Below are 21,749 nucleotides of genomic sequence, written 5' to 3'. Positions count from 1 at the left end.
AGGAGATCCACAACTTGTCACACTGCCTGCTCGCCCTCCGGCCTTGATGGCGCTCTGATCAGCCAGTCGTCCAGGTATAGGTGCGCCTTTATTACCATACTGCGGAGATGAGCTGTAACCACCACCATCACCTTGGTAAAGGTGTGTGGGGCCATTGCCAGACTAAAAGGCAGGGCTCAGCCCCCCCAAATCCTTGTGGCACGACAGGGGGAGAATAAAATTCAGCCGATTCTCTGAAACCTAAAGGGATTCATAGAGGAGCCCCATAGCCTGTGCTCGTCTCTAATAAATCAGAAGGCGAGCAGGCTCCCAGGGGAACAGACTGCAAGCCTTGAAGTAACACAAAGCAGGCTGGCTCATCAGGTACAGTTGCAGTCCACCCTCGCAGGGTCTGCGTTCTTTTCCAGGCAGAGTAGCCCCAAATATTGGGGTCCTCTGGCACCAAAGCCTCCTGAAAATGGAGTAAAAAGAGCTGAGAATAATAAAAACTGAACAGAGCAGATCAGAACACCTCTTCTTGGTTCGCTTGCAGAAGGAAAAGCTGAAGAGGGAACTATATTCCACTGCTGAAAGGTGTGATTGATACCCTTTTGCAAGTGGTTCGCAAGCATTGATTGACAGCTTCTGCTGTCCTGTTTACTGCGTCAGGAAGCAAGGAGAGCTCAGAACTTGGTGGCGGTGGCTTGGGGGCCTGTCCCTCGATGGCTGTGGCAGTGGTGGCTTGGGAGAAAGAAAGAAAGAAAGAAAGGGAGCAGGCAGGGAGACAGAAAGAAAGGGGCGGCAGGGAGACAGAAAGAAAGAAGGGAAACAGAAAGAAAGAAAAAGGGGGAACAGGGCGACAGAAAGAAAGGGGGCATGGAGCAAGACAGACAGAAAGAAAGGGGGGCAAGGAGAAAGAAAGAAAGAAAGAAAGGGGCAGGGAGAAAGAAAAAGGGGACGGGGCAGGGAGAGAGGAAGAAAAAGTTGGGGAAGGGAATGAGATCTGGAGGCGAGGAAGTAATACAAGAGAACTTAAACATTATTCGTGCCTCCATTGGCAACCAGTGCAGTAGACTATAGTAGGGACTAACATGATCGCTTTTCTTCAGTCCAAATATTAAACGGACAGCCGTATTCTGTACTATTCTTAGTTTTCTCAGTTTTTTAGGTACACCCAAGTAGATGATATTACAATAATCCAATATAGATAAAACCAATGACTGTACCAATAGTCTAAAAGATAAAGGGTCAAAATATTTTTAAATGGTCTTTAATTTCCATAGTGCAAAAAAGCACTTCTTTGCCACTAAGTTCGTGTGTTCAACCATGGGTGTCTAATGTGACTCAAAATCGGATAATCATGACCATTTAGGTATAGCGATGTTTTTGTAATTTTATCAAGAGCAGCATGGGGCATTCAGTGCAGCTCCCTGAGCTAAAAAACTGCTCTCAAGGTTTAGTAAAAAGGGAGAGGGTATATTTGTCTATTTTTGTATAGTTGTTACTGAGGTGACATTGCATAAAGTCATCTGCCTTGACCTCTTTGAAAAACCCCCGGAATATAAATGATACCGTATTTAACATTTTCTCTGTGTACCGTGTGCTTTGTGTTTTTTTAAATTTTATTGTTGGTAGATCATTTTGACTTGGTCATTTTAAAAGTAGCTCGCAAGCCCCAAGTATGGACACTCCTGATCTACAGTGTTCTATTCCTCCCTACTGGCATTTTTGAAAGACAAGTTCTCTAATAACCTGAAGCTCTTCATTACATTAGGGCTGTCTAGTAAGCCAAACGTATCTTTGCTGCAAAACAGTCATGCTTTCATTAACTGTACTTACTGGGTGGTGCGGAGTAAGCTGAAAGAGGTTAGGTGAAAGGATTGCAGGTGCAAAGAACCTCAGGAAAATAAAACTGCTTACAGCAGTATATCTAACATCTGAGTCATCTACAAGAAGAGAAAACATCCAGGTCAATTAAAGGTCATCAATGTTATACAATGTACAGAGACCTCCCTTACTACTACTTATCATTTCTATAGTGCTGCTAGACGTACTCAGCGCTAAACATTAAAACATTTAAGAGACAGTCCCTGTTCCGTAGAGCGCTTACAATCTAATCAAACATCCTTCCCCAAGAATACTCAGTGGCCTTTCTGCAAGTGCAAGTAAAATATCTGTACAGCAAGGTGCCTTTGCAACTTTATCAATTATCAAAATATGTTTGCAGGCCTCTTTATAGAATCATAATATAGAAATAAAATAAAATCTAATTGCATTCGGAAGTATTTGCACCATGGTAAACATATAATTGTTTTTTTAATATAATCATGGACCTTATGAAGATAGTGCATTATGTAAAAATCCATTATGATAGCAATTCTAAAACAGGGTTTCTAGGACTGTGTTTCTCAAGTTGGTCCTGGAGTATTTTATTTATTCACTAGTCGTTAAGCCCGTTACATTAACAGGTGCTAGAATATATGTGTGTCTGTCTGTCTGTGTTTCTTTATCTCTCTCTCCTTGGCCACTGTCTGTGTCCTTCTGTCTTCCTCCCCCCCCCCCCCCGAGCAAAGCTGTCTGCCTCCAGCACACCCCTCCCCCCAAAGCAGCCCCCTTTCCCTCTCCCTAACTGTCTCTCCATGGCCCTCTTCTGTCTTCCCCCCCAGAGCAAAGCTGTTTGCCCTAAGCACACCCCTACCCCCAAAAGCAGCCCCCTTTCCTTCTCCCTAACTGTCTCTCCATGGCCCCTTCTGTCTTCCCCCCAGTGCAAAACTGTCTGTCCCCAGCACACCCCTCCCCCAAAGTAGCCCCCTTTCCCTCTCCCTAGGAACAGTGCTATTTAACTTATTTATAAATGATCTGGAAATTGGAACGAGTGAGGTGATTAAATTTGCAGATGACACTAAAATATTCAAAGTTGTTAAAATGAAAAGCCAAAAACTGTGGGGTGGTCAACACCGAGGGAGGCGATCCAACTTCTCACAGCAAAGGACCAAAGTTGTTAAAACGCATGTCAATTGTGAAAAATTGCAAACAAGATGCTAAGAATTATTTTTAAAAAGGGATAGTTTCAAGACCAAGAATGCTATTATGCCTCTGTATCACTCCATGGTGTGACCTCACCTGGAGTACTGTGTTCAATTCGGGTCTCCTTATCTCAAGAAAGATATAGTGGCACTACAAAAGGTTTAAAGAGTGACCAAGATGATAAAGGGGATGGAACTCCTTTTGTGTTAGGGCTCTTCAGCTTGGAAAAGAGATGGCTGAGGGGAGATATGATTGAAGTCTACACAATCCTGAGTAGAGTAGAATGGGTACAAGTGGATTAATTTTTCACTCCGTCAAAAATTGCAAAGATTAGGGGACACTCAAAGTTACAGGGAAATACTTTTAAAATCAATAGGAGGAAATACTTTTTAATTCAGAAAATAGTTAAGCTCTGGAACGCATTGCCAGAGGTTGTGTTAAGATCTGATAGCGTAGCTGGTTTTAAGAAAGGTTTGGACAGAAGAGAACTATGATGGCGTACGGATGCAGTTAGAGAGCTGGTAGCTCCCGTTTCCAGTACAAATTTCTATATAGCCTTTGAGACTATTACCTGTTTTCTTCTTGAACAAATATGTCTCATATGAAGCAGAAAGTTATAGTGAGGGCCCCGATGTTGCCGGCTCTCACCTCCTCTCCCATTCAGCCGACTATTCCTCTGATTTTGGAGTGCCAGCACATGACCAGCGTTCGGCAGGAGTTTCATCGGGCAGTCTACTGTGGAGCTGAGGTGGACACCTTGAATGCGCTTCCAGAGGACGTGATAGGGCAGAGTACGGTACAGGGGTTTAAGAAAGGATTGGACAATTTCCTACTGGAAAAGGGAATAGAGGGGTATAGATAGAGGATTACTGCACAGGTCCTGGACCTGTTGGGCCACCGTGTGAGCGGACTGCTGGGCACGATGGACCTCGGGTCTGACCCAGCAGAGGCATTTCTTATGTTCTTATGGCTCACTAGAGTATGACACCTCGTTATCCCTCCCAATGGTTTCTGTGCCTCTCTGTCCAGCTGAGACATGGAGCACCAAATCAAGCCCCGGATGTGAAGAGGAGGAAACCCAGGAGCTTGGTGCAGGCGGAGTTTAACCTAGGGGAGAAATGCAGGCTAGGAAGAACATCAAAGAGTTAGTGGTGCTACTGGTAAAGCCAGCAGACACGATGGAGACACTTTTGGAGGCCATTAAAGGCTTGGATCAGAAGGTTGAGAAGATAGCTAAAGAAGTAGAGGTACTGGTTTCTAAAGTTGATTCGTTTGCTCTTAATGTTGATAAAGTGTGGCAAGAGTGCTTTGAAAAAATTCAACTAGAAACATAGAAATTGACAGCAGAAAAGGGCCACAGCCCATCAAGTCTGCCCATACCAATGACCCACTCCCTGACTAGAAACAGGGACACTGAACATAAGAACATAAGAACATAAGAACTGCCATCTCCGGATCAGACCTTCGGTCCATCAAGTCCGGCGATCCGCACACGCGGAGGCCCCGCCAGGTGTACACCTGGCGTAATTTATAGTCCACCATATCTTTATATGCCTCTCTTAAGGAGATATGCATCTAGTTTGCTCTTGAAGCCTAGGACGGTCGATTCCGCAATAATCTCCTCTGGGAGGGCATTCCAGGTGTCAACCACTCTCTGAGTGAAGCAGAACTTCCTGACATTAGTCCTGAACCTGTCCCCCCTTAGCTTCATTCCATGTCCTCTAGTCCGTGTCAAATTGGACAGTGTAAATAATCTTCTCTGCTCTATTTTGTCGATTCCTTTCAGTATTTTGAAGGTCTCGATCATATCCCCACGCATTCTCCTTTTCTCAAGGGAGAACAATCCTAGTGTTATAAGTCTATCCTCATATTCCAGTCTCTCCATACCCTTCACCAGTTTTGTTGCTCGTCTCTGCACCCTCTCCAGTAGTTTTACATCCTTCTTTAGGTAGGGAGACCAATGTTGGACGCAGTATTCCAAGTGTGGTCTGACCATTGCCCTATAAAGCGGCATTATAACTTTCTCCGATCTACTCGAGATTCCTTTCTTTATCATGCCCAACATTCTATTTGCCTTCTTTGCCGCTGCCGCGCATTGTGCCGACGGCTTCAGGGTCCTATCTATCAGTACACCCAGGTCCCTTTCTTGTTCACTCTTCCCCAGAGTTGCACCTGACATTGTATACTCGTATTCCTTATTTTTATTGCCTAAATGCATTACCTTGCATTTCTCCACATTGAACTTCATCTGCCATTTCTCCGCCCATGTTTCTAACCGACACAAGTCGCTCTGGAGTTTCTCTCTATCCTCCTGCGATCTGATTTCCCGGCATAGTTTTGTATCGTCTGCAAACTTGATGATCTCACTGGATATTCCTTCCTCCAGGTCATTGATATAAATATTAAAAAGGATCGGCCCAAGTACCGAGCCCTGGGGTACACCACTAGTCACTTTCTCCCAGTCGGAGAACTTCCCATTTATGCCCACTCTCTGCTTTCGGTTTTCCAGCCATTTGCCTATCCATCTTTGTATATCTCCCTCTATGCCATGGCTTTGTAGTTTCCTGAGAAGTCTTTCGTGTGGAACTTTGTCGAACGCTTTCTGGAAGTCCAAGTATATTATGTCCACAGGCTTCCCACTATCAATTTGCTCGTTTACGGTCTCAAAAAATTGGAGTAAATTCGTCAAACATGATTTCCCTTTCCTGAATCCATGTTGACTGGGTTTCATCAAGTCGTGTGCGTCCAAGTGCCGGACTATGCTATCCTTGATCAGTGCTTCAACCATCTTACCGGGAACCGACGTAAGACTCACAGGCCTATAGTTGCCCGGTTCCCCTCTCGATCCTTTTTTGAAAATTGGCGTGACGTTCGCTATCCTCCAGTCGTCCGGTATCTGTCCAGTTCTGATTGTCAGGTTTGCAAGTTTGTGCAATAACTCTCCGATTTCAACCTTCAATTCCTTTAAGACTCTCGGGTGAATTCCATCCGGTCCAGGGGATTTGTCACTTTTAAGTTTGTCGATCTGATAGTATATCTGGTCTAAGTCCACTTCAACTGTGGTGAGGCTGTCCTCTATTTCTCCTGGAAACACTTTCTCCGCTTCAGGTATTGTTGAGGTGTCTTCCTTCGTAAAGACAGACGCAAAGAAGGAATTTAGTTTGTCTGCGATTTGTTTATCTTCCTTGATGTACCCTTTTCTTCCCTGGTCGTCCAGGGGTCCCACTGCCTCTTTTGCAGGTTTTTTCCCTTTCACGTATCTAAAGAAGGGCTTGAAGTTTTTGGCCTCCTGGGCTATTTTTTCCTCATAATCCTGTTTGGCATCCCTCACCGCCTTGTGACATTTCTTCTGATCATCTTTATGTTTGTTCCAGGCTTCGGTTGTCTTTATGCATTTCCATTTTTTGAAAGAGTCCTTCTTTTCTTTTATGGCTTCCTTCACCTGTATGGTAAGCCATGCCGGTTCTCTTTTGCTCTTTGTTCTCCGATCTTTGGAAATCCTCGGAATGTAGAGATCTTGTGCTTCTGTGATAGTATTTTTCAGTAGGGACCATGCCTGATCTACCGTTTCAAGTTTGTCCACCATCTTCTCTAGTCGTTTTTCTACCATGGCCCTCATGCAATCGTATTTACCCTTTTTAAAGTTTAAGGTGGTGGTTAAGGTTTTGGCATGTTTCCCTTTCCCGATGTCAAGTTTAAAGTTGATTACATTGTGATCACTCGTTCCCAGTGGAACCACGACTTCCACTTCTGTTATCGGTCCCGTTAGGCCATTTAGGACCAAGTCCAAGGTGGCGTTGCCTCTTGTCGGCTCTTTTACCATTTGTTCCAGGAAGCAATCCCCTAGCACCTCCAGGAACTTGGCCTCCTTGCCGCAGTTGGAGGTTGCTAGTTTCCAGTCTATCCCTGGGAAATTGAAGTCTCCCAATATAATTACATTGCCCGTCTTGCATTCTTGTTTGATTTCCTCCATCATTTCTGAGTCAGTTTCCTCCGCCTGTCCTGGGGGACGATAGTAAAGGACTCTATATCAACTGTTATTAAAGACCAAAATTTTCTTCAAAGGAAAATTGAGCAAATAGAATATTTCAATAGATGTTTAAACCTCTGGATTTTGAACTGTCCTAAAATAACAGCTTTGTCCCCAGTTGATACCTTAAAAAAATTTTTCTTAGAGAATTTTAATTTTCCTTCAAAAGCTATTCCGCCAATAAATAAAGCATATTTTCTCTCAATAGTTAAAGATAAAAAGAGTGCGACAGATAATATTCCAGAACCTGAGGATAAACAACTGCAAGATTTAACAGCATTATTGGAAGATTCCCTCTCAGAAATTAAGGAATGAAGTACATTGTTAGTTAATTTTGTCTTTGAACAAGATCTCACATCTGTTATGTGAATATATTTTAAAAAGGAAATGATTCCCTTTTGTTGACTTAGGTGTCTGAGGTAGACGCCAGGAAATTAGGCCAAGTAAAACTTGGCATAATATACCGGCACCTACTTCCAGGATGCCTAGCAATGCTGAAATCTGCTTAGGTGCTGGTAGGCATGTTTCTATAGAGGACACCTAGCAGTTGATTGACAACTGTGCAGAGCAGCATCAATAGAATCAGGACATTAGGGCCTCATTCTATAAACTGTTCCTAACTGCTAGGTGCTGTTGAGCGTAATTGACAATCATCTGCTAGGTGTCATTTATAGAATCATGCCTAGCGGCACCTAAGCATCTTAGGCATCGGTAGGTGTTGAAACCTTAAGTGTACGACCATTTAGGCCAGGGTTTTCTTAGCCTAAATAAATGTGCCTAAGTCAAACCACACCCAAAATCTGCCCTGAATCTGCCCCTAACCATGCCTACTTGCTGGTAGGCACCTTGAAGTATATGCCTACCTCAAAGTAGTAAGTATCTACCAGTTAATTAATTTTTTAAAGTTTTTTTTTAATGGTGCTTTAATTTAACTGTGTTTTTAAAAAAAATTCTTTATTCATTTTTAAAACATACAATAAGTGAAATACAGAGTAAATTAATCTTTTTACAATATAGACATCACTTAAACTTTTTCAAATATTCATGCTTATTAATACCCTCCCTCCCCCCCCACCAAAACTTTTACAACAATTTTTCCAACCTTATTTACCTCCTACCCATCCCCCCTCCCTGGATGTGCATATTATCTAATAACAAACCATAACTATAGAGATTCTACAAAGGACATCAGTGGGCCCCAAATTAATTTAAAGTTTTCATTATTCCCTAATATAGCAGCATTCATTTTCTCATATTTATATATTAGACACCAACTTGCCCACCAGAATGTAAAGTTGAGACGATCCCAGTTTTTCCAGTTTCGTGTAATCAATTGTATAGCTGTACTTGTCTTAATTAAAAAGAGACGTCTTTTATGTTTATCTAGGGGATCTTTGATATGCAAAATAATACCACAAATTATTATTTCATAAGTTAAAGGAATCTCAGAATTTAAAATATTATTAATATGCCCCTAAATTGATTTCAAAAAAATCTGAATTCTAGGGCAGTAAAACAATAGATGGTCTAATGTTCCTATGTCTAGGTGACAGTGCCAGCATCTATTAGATCTAGAATTATCTAATTTATTTAACCTAACTGGGGTCCAAAAAGAATGATGTAACAAAAAGAACCAAGTTTGTTTCATAGATGCTGACGCTGTACACATCATCCTCCAAGACCAAATACGTGGCTATCGAGATGCAGAAATATACTGCTTAATCTCAATGCTCCAAATATCCCTAAGAGCGTTTTTGGGTTTCTTATTCATAACTTCAGATATTAATTTATACCACTTGGCAGCTCGATGCCCTAGCTTATCTGCCTGAACACAGAGGAATTGCAGGCTATAAAAATTTTTCAAATTACGCCATTCAAGAAGCCCTTTCTGAATAGCCTGCTTCAGTTGCAACCATTTATAAAATTGAAATTTTGAGATACCAAAAGATTGTTGCAACCGTGAAAAATCAAGCAGTTTTCCATTTGAAATAACATCCTCTAATGTTCTTATGCCTACTTGCATCCAATCTTTCCATGCAATTTTTGAACTGCCTATTTGTATCTTGGAGTTGAGCCATAGTGATTAACACAAAGACTATTCTATAGGAATTTCAGTTAATTTATTTATGCATCTCAGGGTCTTCCAAGTATCCAAAATAATGTTATTATCCTTAGCATAACTGGGTAGTTTAATGTCTAATATATGAGATAAACGCATTGGGGACATAATTTTCCATTCCAAAATTAACCACTCTGGATAATGTTCCATGAGATCAGTTAGGATCCAGTACATATCCTGACGCAGAATATAGGCCTGATGATACCTATAGAAATTTGGAAAATTTACCCCTCCCTCCTCAATTGATTTTTGTAAAGATACTAAAGCTATTCTAGCAGTTTTGGCACTCCAAATAAATTTGATAAGAATACTGTTCAATTTTTTGTAAAAAGAACTTTGAAAATAAATTGGTAACATTCCCATTTGATAACACACCACAGGCAAAATCATCATTTTCACTGTTTGAACTCTCCCCCACCAAGATATATGTAACGGATTCTATTGCTCACACATTTCTGTAACCTTTAACAATAAATATTTTTCATTTATTTTTATTGTTTCTTCCGGTGACTTGTAAATCCATATTCCTAAATATTTTATACCCTCTTCTTTCCATAGAAAAGGGAACTAATCAAACAATCCTTTTTGAGAATATATATTATTTATTTTATATCCTGAAAACTTTCCAAATCTTTCGATCAAGTCCAATAAATGTATATTATTTATTTTATACCCTGAAAAATATCCAATAAATGTATATTATTTATTTTATATCCTGGAAACTTTCCAAATCTTTCGATCAAGTCCAATAAATGTGGAATAGGAGATTCAGGATTTCTCAAATGAAGCAAAATATCATCTGCATATGCAGAAACTTTGTATTCCCGACCAGCATAAGGAATACTCTGAATCTCATCTGCTTGTTGAATAGCCAATAATAAAGGTTCCAATACAATATCAAACAGCAGAGGCGATAAGGGACATCCCTGCCTGACTCCCCTCTCCAGACAAAAATCATCTGAAAAGGAATTATTTATATACAATCTGGCCAAAGGGGAGTTATACAAAGCTTTGATCATTTGTATAAATCCAGAGCCCACTCCAAACCAATCCATTGCTTGGTACATAAAAGAACCATTGTGTAAGACTTGCTTGACCCCATTTGATCGTGATTGGCGTGTGTTTGTTATCTTTTACACAGTTTGCTTTATACCTTAACCACCATGGACCCCTGAGGAAGGCGTGTCATCCGAAACACGGACCGCGTCGGGTCCCTTGGTTGGCTATAAGGTTGTATATGTTACTGCATTTACTAATAAACAACGCCTGCATCTTGTACATTGTCTGCAGTCTGTTTGTTGTTTTCTGGTTGCTGTTGTTTACTGCAGACTACGTTGGATTTTCTTTCTCCCTTTGGTACATAAAAGTCCATTCTACACGATCAAATGCCTTCTCCACATTCAAAGATACAGAGAAGGCAGGATCCTTCATGGATTTTGTTAATGTCAACATATGAAGAGCCAATCTAGTGTTATGTGAGGAATGTCTATGAGCAACGAATCTGGTTTGGTGCATACCTATAATATAAGGGAGAGCCTTAGCCAAACGTAGGGCCCATACCTTAGCCAACAGTTTTCCATCAACATTTATCAAAGATATTGGCCTGTAGTTTGAAACCAATAAAGGATCTTTATTTGACCAGCAAACTATAGTCAAAGATTCTGCCATAGTACCTGAAATGCAGCCTTTATTCAGTTGAGCTTGGTATAATTTTAATAAATAAGGCATTAATGTATTTTGAAATGATTTATAAAACTCCACAGTGTATCCAACCCTTCCTGGAGCGGATCCAACTCTAAGGGACTTCAATGCTGTCTGAATCTCCTTCAATGTAATAGGTGCATCAAGAGATCCTTTTATGTGCTCGGGAATTTTAGGACCCTTAATTAAATTCAAAAACTCTAAACCATCAAGTTCTTTATTTGAATAAAGCTCAGAAGAATACAGAGTCTTATAATATTCCAAAAATTGTTTTAATATATTATCAATTTTAGAATGAGTAACCCCATTTTCATCTGTAATAGCCACAATCTTTACTTTTCTTTTTTTTTATTTTAAATAATTAGCTAGTAATCTTCCCGCTTTATTCGAGTTTCCATAAAACAAAGCCTGTTGATTGAATAATTCCTTCCTACCCATTTAGAAGAGATCTCATTATAATTATATTTAGCTTTTAAGAGGGACTGGAATGTATCTTGTTCCCATTTTACTGTTAATTTTGCTTCTAATTCTTTAATCTTTTCTTCCAATTCAGAAAACTCTTTTTTAGACTGAGTATTAATATAAGCCGAATTTGAAATTATAAACCCTCTCATGGTAGCTTTAAAAGCATCCCATAAAGTTCCCAATGAGATCTCATTTGAGGAGTTTCATTGAAAATATTCCTCCATTTTTATATTAAATTCTTCCATAAATTTTGTATCCTCAAGCAATGTATTATTAAAGCTCCAAAAAGGTCTCTTTCCATCTTTTTCCTCTAATTCAAATTCTATCCATACTCCACCATGATCTGATAAGATAATTGGATCTATGGTAGCTTTTCTGATCTGTTGTACTAGATTATCTGAAACAAAAATATAATCAATCCTAGAAAATGATTTATGAACATGTGAACAAAAAGAAAATTCCCGAGCATTAAAGTGTAAAATTCTCCAAATGTCTTTCAACCCACAAACTTGAATCAAATTATCTAATCTTAATGATTTTATCAGTCTGCTTGGTTTTTTATCCAATAAAGGGTCCAAAACAGCATTAAAATCTCCCACCACTATTAAATTAGTTGTAGCCAAAGGTAGAAAAATATGTTGGAGTATTTTGAAAAATTCTATTTGATTTGAATTAGGACCATATACATTAAAAAGCGACAGAGTATCCTTGCCTGAGTTCATTTTCACATATACCCACCTACCCATAGGGTCAGCTGAAATCAAGTTAAATGATGCATTATATTTTTTATTTACTAATATGGCAACCCCCCCTTTCTTCCCTACAGCAGGAGCATAAAAACATTCTTTTACCCAACCTCTTTCTAACTTTTTGGATTCTATATTAGATAAATGGGTCTCTTGAATATAATAAATATCCGCATTTTGTTTTTTGAGAAAATTCAGTGGTTTTTTTATTTTTATACGGTGATTAAGGCCATTAACATTTAATGAAAATAACTTCATATACATGTTAAATTATAAATTAATAGTTCTCTATTCATGTTACTATTTATATAATAACCCATGCACATCCAGGGCCCTCACTACCTTACACCCCTTCCCTTACCCTTCCCCCAACCCATTAAATGATACGAATACTTGAAAGCGCTTATCAGGACTAGCAACCAAAAAACTCCTCCAGGTACATATATATAATCATATTAGAAGAATGTAGATTTTCATCAGTTATCATTTATATTATATATATTAGTTGAATCATCTTAATAAACTTATTAAGTAGATTAAATAGAAAAGTATCTTAATCTATTACATTTTATATCTGAACAGATAAAAATAGAAAATAAAATCATCCTTTAAAAGAATTAATAGATTATTATCCTTAAATAACAATTTATTAATTAATTCAACAACCTTTCAGATTAATTATAATAAACAGTTATAAGCCAAGTTTAAAATATTCCATATTTACATGACCTATTATCCTGTCATTATAAAAGCAAGCACCTCTGTCCATAGCTTTAAATGAATATCTGAAATTTTCCCATATTGATTTTAGGAAGATCTCAATCAACCTCCTTATACCAATCATCAAACTAAATTATTTAATGTTTTATGGACTTCTATTTTCTATTTCATTAAATGTTATTTACTGATATTAATTAACAATTCAGATTATTCTCACACACAGAAATTAATTAAAAATAATTAATTTATTCAGATATTCTTATTAGAGATTGTAGAACCCCAAACAGTGCAATCCACTTTCTTCATCTATTTATTATGAATGGAACATCCTTTCTTTATATGTATACTCAATACAGATAAATTATAACTAATATCAAATATGTCTTTAATTCACTTTAGTACAATATATTAATTGATGTTATTTTCTAACATGCTGTTAAATGTGTGACCTTTTAGTCAAAAGCCACATAAATATCTGACATTATGAGCATATCCCTTCCATTACTTACTTAGATTTACTATTCACTTCCTTTCTCAATATTTCAATAACTCACCACTTTCTATTTTCTATTTTATGACTCATTGGATTACCAAAATTCAATTATACTATGCTATCTATTATGCCATACTCGGAACAATTAAGTACAGAAAGGAAAATTATGTAAAAACATATTGCAATTTAAAATTGCTTATTTTCATTGTGTATATTTTGGATCTTGTTCACCATATCCTCCACTAATTTTCCAACATTGGTCTTTTGAGGCTGTCTCGAAGATACAGCCTTCTTATTCTCAAATAGAGTTGTCACTGTGTTCACACCTGCTCTGATAACAAGGGGTGTCTTGGTATGAGTATCTCCCTTGCCTGCAGCTTTCTGCTCTGCCCGCGCCAGCAACCTCTGCTTTTTCTCTTGTTTGGTCTCAGGTCTGTATTTATGAGCCAACTTAAAAAAGCTGTGTGGCTGGCTGACGGTCCAAAGCCTGGGTAAACTGATTGATTGCAGGAGGCACTTTCAAAAGCTTATAAAGAATTGACCTCTGGTGCTGCAGTCGAATGTAACGAGGCCATTTCACAAAGCGAGTCAGATCACGCTTTGGCTGAATATACTGACCATTACCAAAATTCTTGGTCTCTTCTCGAAGAGTGGATTGACAGCCTTCTTGGCCTCCTGCTTCTTGACCACAGAAGGGGCCGGAGCCACCTTCTTCCCTTTAGGCATGGCAGACAGCGACAGAGAAAGGGATGAAATCAAATTTATGAAGTCTCTCAAAACTCTCTTCATACTATGTAGGAAAGGGAAATGGCCCATTGAAACAACACAGACCAACTGCTATTCCCTTCGATGTTCGCTGAAATGTCCCAGGTTGGCACGCGCTGGCTCTCAATGACCCACCTTATATCTTTCTTCAGGCCTGATGCTTCCACTTCCTCGGCGCCTAGGATTGAATCATCGGAGCTTCCATAATATAATTCTACTGTTTCGTCTGTTTAGAATCTCTCAAAAGCCAGCAGACAGTGCAGAGCCTGTTAATGTATGTCCGACTTGATTTCTTCAAAACTATAAGAACTCGTCTGGTAAAAGATATTATACTCCCTTAAATCGTGTCAAAGTGACGTCATTACCAGAAATATAGAATGAGGCGGGACCAAAGGAAACTGTCCAATCAGAAAGCCACATATGAAAGATCCATATCTCATTCTGAAGTTTAGCTGTTAAACTGTAAAATATTTAACTCTTTTCTATCCAAAGAGCACTGTTAAAAGTTATATTAACTCCATTTGTTGATCTTAAAAAAAAAAAAGACCCAATAATTAAAAAAACTGACACTTCTTTAACATTAATCCAATATTGATAAAATCAATCTAATGAAACATACCAACTGATCAATCACAAATTACGTTTAATTTGAATAAGAATTTTCATTCCATTGGCGTTGTTTGTTGTGATATACATTCTTTTAACTTTACCGGGTCTTCAAAATGCAAAAAGATTTGTTTTGATATGTTACCCGAATAACAGCTGGGTAAAAAAGACCGTTTTGAGCCCCTAGCTGTTTTAACTGAGGTCTTAATTGAAGAAATTGTTTCCTACTATCTGCAGTTCTCTTTGCAAAATCCGGTACCAATAAAATTTTTGCATCCTTGTAATTCAAATTTTTGTTTTGTTTAGAGACTTGAAGAATTTCAAATGCTGTTGATACCGCAGAACACAGAATATTAAAGGTCTTGGACCAGTATAGCCAATATTTCTTTTTATACGAATTCTGTGTGCCTTTTCCACTTCGAATGGAAATTTAGATGACAGTGGTATTAGTTTCGGAATAAGCATTTCTATAAAGGCTACAGCATTTTTCCCCTCTGAATTTTCCGGTAGTCCTAAAAGTCTTATATTTCGCCTTCTTGCACGATTCTCTAGATTTTAATTTGTGCTGAGAAATCTTCTTGTATTTTCTGACTTTTTAAACATGTTTTTTGACATGTTATAACTGCTGACTCTGTTTTTTCTAATCTACTTTCCACATTGTCTATCCTTATAGTAATGCCATCCATTTTATGTGATAAACATGTTACCTCTTCAATTACAGTAGCAAGCTTTTCTACGTTGCCCTGTAATAGTTCTCAGATATTCTTTAATTCTTCTCTGGTGATTTTATCTGGTGAATCTTCAGGTAACGGAACCCTGGACGACGCTGACAGATTTTGCTTACTTCTTTTTGATTTTCCACCCAAAAACGCTGTTTCTAAATTAATTTGTTTAGAGGCAGCCATATTTAACAAAAGATGTTTTGTTTTTTGATATCCGCTTTCAAAAATAAATAAAATGTATCCTGGGTAGACGGAGCTACTTAGTTACGCATCCATTAGCCAGCGCTCGCAAACCACGGTTTTGATTAAGCCAATTAAGAAAATTAAATTAGGCACCTAGATTGGCTAGGCACACCAATCTGAATACCTAGCTTCAGGCATCTTTTAATCTACTCTAATGGCAATGATATCAAGTTCCACCAATACAAAGGCAAACAAACACGAACTTGTAACACTTGGCTGAAACAATCAATATGGAGTATACTTTTTATGAAACCCTCAAGAGTCCTGCAATGTTCAATAATGTACATTGAAACAGCTAGCGGCAGGTATGCAGTTTATCTTTCATTGGGTTTTCATATATTATTTGAGCAAGTGAACTCTTCAACACTCATGTAGCATCCTACTTAAACCCACACTGAAATATGTGCAGTGAAAATACAAATATAACCAGCGATACTTATCTTTTGACTGGTCGCTTGATGTTTAGCAAGAACGCCTAGCCCGTAGATAAAAGGCCCGACGGGACCTATTTCGCTAATTAAGGCTTCTTCGGGGGTCTATAATTCAGGCTGCGAAAAAGATTAAAACAATTAATACTAAACTCACTGTACACTCGAACTAACAAACAAGTGAATATTTCTTAAAATAATTAACGGTACTCACTGTGGACAGCTTGACCTAACTTTAGCAGATCAAAAAATGGCATCGGCAAACTGCCGGAACCGCGCATGCGCTTAAGAGTCAAAATTTAATGACATCATAAAATGACCTAACAAAAACTATAACGTGCAGAAATTAAATATTTTTGTGGTTTTAGTTATTTTTAGAAAAATACATACCAATCTATAGCACTGTTCAGGCCTGCTGGCTTACCTGTGTTTAAAGAGAAAATCCACCGACATTCTTTTTGGTGTAGTTTCTTCTGTTTATCACCAACTCTCATATGAGAATCAACTTTATCAATGCAAAAGCACTTTAGATCAGTGAACTTGTGATATAATTGAACACAGTGTTCTACTATGGGAGCTGTTAATTTCTTATTCTTTAGATTTGATTTATGCTCCGATAATCTAACTTTAAAGGGTCGGGTTGACATGCTGACATACCATTTAGAACAAGGGCAAACTATTACATATATGATGTGATCTGTGGTGCATGTCAAAAATTGTCGAATGATAAACCTCTTTCCATTACTAGGGTTGATGAATTCTTCTATGGGGACGGTCACTTCTCAGAAACTACATTTCCCGCATCTAAAAAACCCTTTAGGTAACAAATTAGAGGGGTGCTGATGTGTAATCATCACGGGGCTTAAGATATCTTTAAGATTTCTCTCCTGTGAAAAAGCTATTCTCAAATCAGTTTCTTGAAATAAAGGATGGGATTGCACAATTTTCCAGTTATTTCTGATGATACTGGCCGGTGTTTTACCATGTGCTTAATACCTTAGCACACACGTGCAGATGTCATCTTGCACATCCTTTTGTGATTTGTCTTGCTTTTGTAGAAGAAAATCTCTATTGTAGTATCTTGCCCTTTTTAGTGCCTGATTTAAAATCTTCTCAGGATATCCACCGACAGAAACACATTTTTGGACTTTAAGAACTGTCATCCTATAGCCTTAAGGAAGAATTTGCCTTTCTCGCAGTTTTTCCGATTAAGACGGAATTGTTCTTCATTGACTTCTTTTAAAAAACAGGCTAAGAGATTGAAGAACTCACTCAATGATAGAGGATATCCTGAGAAGATTTTAAATCCGGCACCAAAAAGGGCAAGATACTACAATAGAGATTTTCTTCTACAAAAGCAAGACAAATCACAAAAGGATGTGCAAGATGACATCTGCACGTGTGTGCTAAGATATTCAGCACATGGTAACACACCGGCCAGTATCATCAGAAATAACTGGAAAATTGTGCAATCCCATCCTTTATTTCAAAAAACTGATTTGAGAATAGCTTTTTCACGGGAGAAAAATCTTAAAGATATCCTAAGTCCCGCGATGATTACACATTAGCACCCTGAACAGTGCTATAGATTGGTATGCATTTTTCTAAAAATAACTAAAACCACAAAAATATTTAATTTCTGCACGTTATAGTTTTTATTAGGTCATTTTATGACGTCATTAAATTTTGACTCTTAAGCGCATGCGCGGTTCCGGCAGTTTGCCGGCGTCATTTTTTTGATCTGCTAAGGGCAGATCATGCTGTCCACAGTGAGTACCGTTAATTATTTTAAGAAATATTCACTTGTTTGTTAGTTCGAGTGTACAGTGAGTTTAGTATTAATTGTTTTAATCTTTTTCGCAGCCTGAATTATAGACCCCCGAAGAAGCCTTAATTGGTGAAATGGGTCCCATCGGGCCTTTTATCTACGGGCTAGGCGTTCTTGCTAAACATCAAGCGACCAGTCAAAAGATAAATGTCGCTGGTTATATTTGTATTTTCACTGCACATATTTCAGTGTGGGTTTAAGTAGGATACTACATGAATGTTGAAGAGTTCACTTGCTCAAATAATATATGAAAACCCAATGAAAGATAAACTGCATACCTGCCGCTAGCTGTTTCAATGTACTTTATTGAACAGTGCAGGACTCTTGAGGGTTTCATAAAAAGTACACTCCATATTGATTGTTTCAGCCAAGTGTTACAAGTTCGTGTTTGTTTGCCTTTATCTTTTAATCTAATCTAATCTTCAGTTTATATACCGAGTCATCTTTTATAGAATCAGGGCCCCAGAACTTCTGAATACTGACCCCTATGTGACTCACCTTGGAAGCGTTTTGCAGCTGATTCTCTGAGTGAAAAGAATACATCACACATAACAGTAGGGCAGCTCACTCCAGATTTTGTGATGACATTAAATATACGGTCAACAAACTGCCTCAGGTTTTCCTAGGAAAAAATTAATTGATAAGTAATTTTTGGAGAGCAAACTTGAAGCCTTGCCAATTACATGCTACTGCATCTCTACACCGAGCAGAACTTATTCTTGGAGAAAACAGTTTATGACATGTTTTATGAGGCTGACTTAAGATAATGATGCACATGATTGATAAGAACCCTAATGTCCCTTCTCCAGATCTTAAGCTCATGTATACCAAATTTGGATAAATACAATAATTGAATAAAAGGTATCACAAATTACAAAGAATCTAGTTTCAGGTTTAAATATTACTTGTTGCTGTCTAATGAACTGTATGTTATGGCAAAATGCCACATGCATCAATAGAAGGATAGATGGAGAACATATTTTTTGAGCATAAAATAATATTGGGTATGAAGAGATTTTGTACTTACCCTGGTAAACTCTTTTCCAGTAGATAGGTAAGACATTCTAGACAAAGGCTGCGACCTCTGCGTAGGCACAGCAAATCTGTGTACCATGGACTGTGAGGCCATCTGGAGCCACCAGAATGACGCCGTCCGGAAGAACTGTGATCTTCCATAGAACTCGGCCACCCATTGGTCAAGGAGGAAAAAAAATACAGCAGAATCTCCAGATACCACAGCTGTAGCAGAGCGTCGAGCCCTTTGCTTCTGGGCTCGGAAATTCGACTAAAGAAGTGATCCGCTTACTTACTTCTTGACATGGCCCTGAGGTCAAAGCAGAGTCTTCCCCATTATCGTTGGAATGCTTCTGGGGACAGAACTCACTCGCCTGGATCCAGAGGCTGTCTGCTGGAATGTCATCTACTCCTGCCATCTGTGCTGCTGACAACGCTAGGACATGACTCTCCAATGAAAACAAAGACGGGCTTACTGAGCCAGAGGTGTACTCTGGGTTTCTCTCTGGCGAGTGATGGAAGCTACTGTTGTCATGCCGAATCTCTTTGTCCACCAGCATCTCCTATAATCTCGACAGAGCTAGTCAAATGGTTCTGAGCTCCAACCAGTTGATTGACCACTGTCGCTGAAATGGTGTCCAACACCCCTGAACAGGAAAACAATTGCAATGAGCTCCCCAGTCCCTGCATACGTCATCACCACAAACCGGGAGGCAAAGTATAGTGGAACGCCCATGCGGAGCGATTACAGGAGAAGCCACCAAGCCATGCTTGCTTGGCTTCCAGAGGCCAAGGTAGACGAATCTACAAAGCATCCCTGTGCAGAACCTGGTGAGAAAGTAAAGCATTTTTGTCGAGGATGCATGTGTGCCCTCGCTCAAGAAATCACATCCAACGTGGCAACTATTGATCCCAGAACCTGAAGATAATCCCAAGCTGAAGGAGGTGGTCATTCTGGAAGAGAAGAAAGCTGAGCACTCAGTTTCTGCCAGCAGACTACTGGCAGAGAGATGCAGCCTGCTGCCGGGTTGAATTGAACTCTTAGGTATCCAAGTGAGTACATGGGTGTCAGATGGTGCACTTTAGTGGTTTTTTTTGGGTTGATTTCATTAATGTTTTGAATCTGACAATTCAACCCAGGTCTTCCAGGACATGGAGCCCCCACTCCAACATGCAGCATCCCTCGGCCAACGAGAGAGCTCTGATCAGCCAGTCCTCTAAATAAGGGTGCACCTGGAGACCCATCTGCCGCAGGTAAGCCACCACCGCCACCATCACCATAGTGAAGGTCTGGGGTGCTGAAGTCAGTCCAAAGGACAGGGCCAAGTACTGATAATACCGATCCAACCAGAACCCACAAAACGTAGTGGTAGATCAGAAAAATGGGGTTGTGTAAGTACATCTCTGTAAGATCCAGAGAGGCAAGAAACTGTTCTGGAATCACTGCTGCAATGACAGAACACATGGTCTCCATTCGAAATCATGGAATCTTGAAAACTGCAGTCACGTGCTGGAGATCCAGAAGAGGCTTCCACTCTTCAGTGCCTTTCTTTGGCAAAGAAAGTATATGGAGTATCTGCCTGAACCCGAGAGATTGGGCGATAAGGGGTCCATAGTTTGAAATTCCAGCAAGTGCTGAACGGTGGTCAGAATCCTGAGCACTTTGTCTGGGCAATCTGAGCAGAGCCCACTAACCAATCTGTCAGAGGTCTAGCAAAGTCCAGTTTGTAAGCTGGCCAAATAAACTCCAAGACTCACTGGTCAGGTGTTAACATGCATCCAGACAGGCAGAAATGTTTTGAGAAGGCCCCCAATCCTCAGAGGGGCATCCGTTGACCTGGTGCCATTGTGCCTGTGTATCAGGAAGCACAGCACTGAGTTTGGGAGGCTAGGAACAACTATAGCCATTATACTAGCTTGGGTAGACCTGAGAAAACACCTACAATGTATCACTTGCACATGGTTGGAAGTGCTGGGCGTCAAGAAATCAGAATGACCAGAACCCCAGGAGGGCCGGGTCTGCTATCAGTTTGAGTTGTAGGGCGAGTCATTCAAACCCCTGTCAAACAATCACAGCTGCTGAACAGGCAGCCCAGCCAAAGGAGCCTTGAAGGTGGAACTGGAAACAGCAGCTCACAGCTGCAGAGATGGATTACTCTGACATCTGAGTACAACTCGAATAAGTAAGCATGCAATGCATCTGGCATATAAACCTTGCGCGCCATAACAAAACTGAAAAGAGGGAACCACCGACTCCCTTTCCAGAGTGCATTTTTGAGTGTTGACATGTGTGAGTGACACAAAACATTGCCAAAACAGCTTTAATGCCTAAGGCAGCTTGGTCACCTACATTGGGGGGAAAGGTGCAGTTTGTCACCTGCGCTACAAAAAATCCACCCTGGGCTGAACCAAAGGCTTAAAATCCCAGTGTGGCATAGCTGTAGCAAAAGTCAGCGCACTCACAGGAGAATTAAACTGCTCCAAGACCAGAATGCACATATCAGGGTACGAGGAGATGGTAGCAAGTATACATCACAAAGCTTGAGAAAGAAGTAGTTGGAGCCGGCTGAGAGACCAAAAAGACCTCCTATAAAGATTCAGTAAGAAGGTCTGGCAAAACAGCCAATTTAAATAGGCGCAGGCTTGTGAGAGAATTTCCAGGCTCTCCAAACCCCAGAGGGATCCAAAGATCCAGCACACAGTCCCTGATCTTCCGTCCCAGGAAGCGCTGCACCTATAATTAAGGGGTCAGCAAGCAAATCATCTGCACCTGGATATCCCAGATCAGGGTAAGGTAGCACAAGCATTGTGGCAGGGTGAGTCTAGTCCAAAGGAGTAACGCTACTGAGACACGCCGTGTAGG

The 21,749-nt window shown here is 39.6% G+C and overlaps 1 protein-coding gene and 1 pseudogene across 1 annotated transcript in view; both read right to left on the bottom strand.

Moving 5' to 3' along the window:
• RASA3 (RAS p21 protein activator 3) overlaps positions 1 to 21,749 on the bottom strand; it is a 501,637-nt gene that overhangs the window by 79,173 nt on the left and 400,715 nt on the right. Inside the window, exons 14-15 of the mRNA XM_033949099.1 lie at positions 18,371 to 18,494; positions 1,819 to 1,925 (exon numbers count right to left, since the gene is read on the bottom strand). Coding sequence (XP_033804990.1) covers positions 1,819 to 1,925; positions 18,371 to 18,494 — 231 coding nt within the window. The remainder of the gene's footprint in view (positions 1 to 1,818; positions 1,926 to 18,370; positions 18,495 to 21,749) is intronic.
• Positions 13,467 to 14,006, bottom strand: LOC117362294 (annotated as a pseudogene).

This window comes from Geotrypetes seraphini, chromosome 6 (assembly GCF_902459505.1).
Source record: "Geotrypetes seraphini chromosome 6, aGeoSer1.1, whole genome shotgun sequence".
Classification (NCBI taxonomy): domain Eukaryota; kingdom Metazoa; phylum Chordata; class Amphibia; order Gymnophiona; family Dermophiidae; genus Geotrypetes; species Geotrypetes seraphini.
Note: the sequence above shows the minus strand (reverse complement) of the source record. Positions and strands in the feature narration are given on the sequence as shown.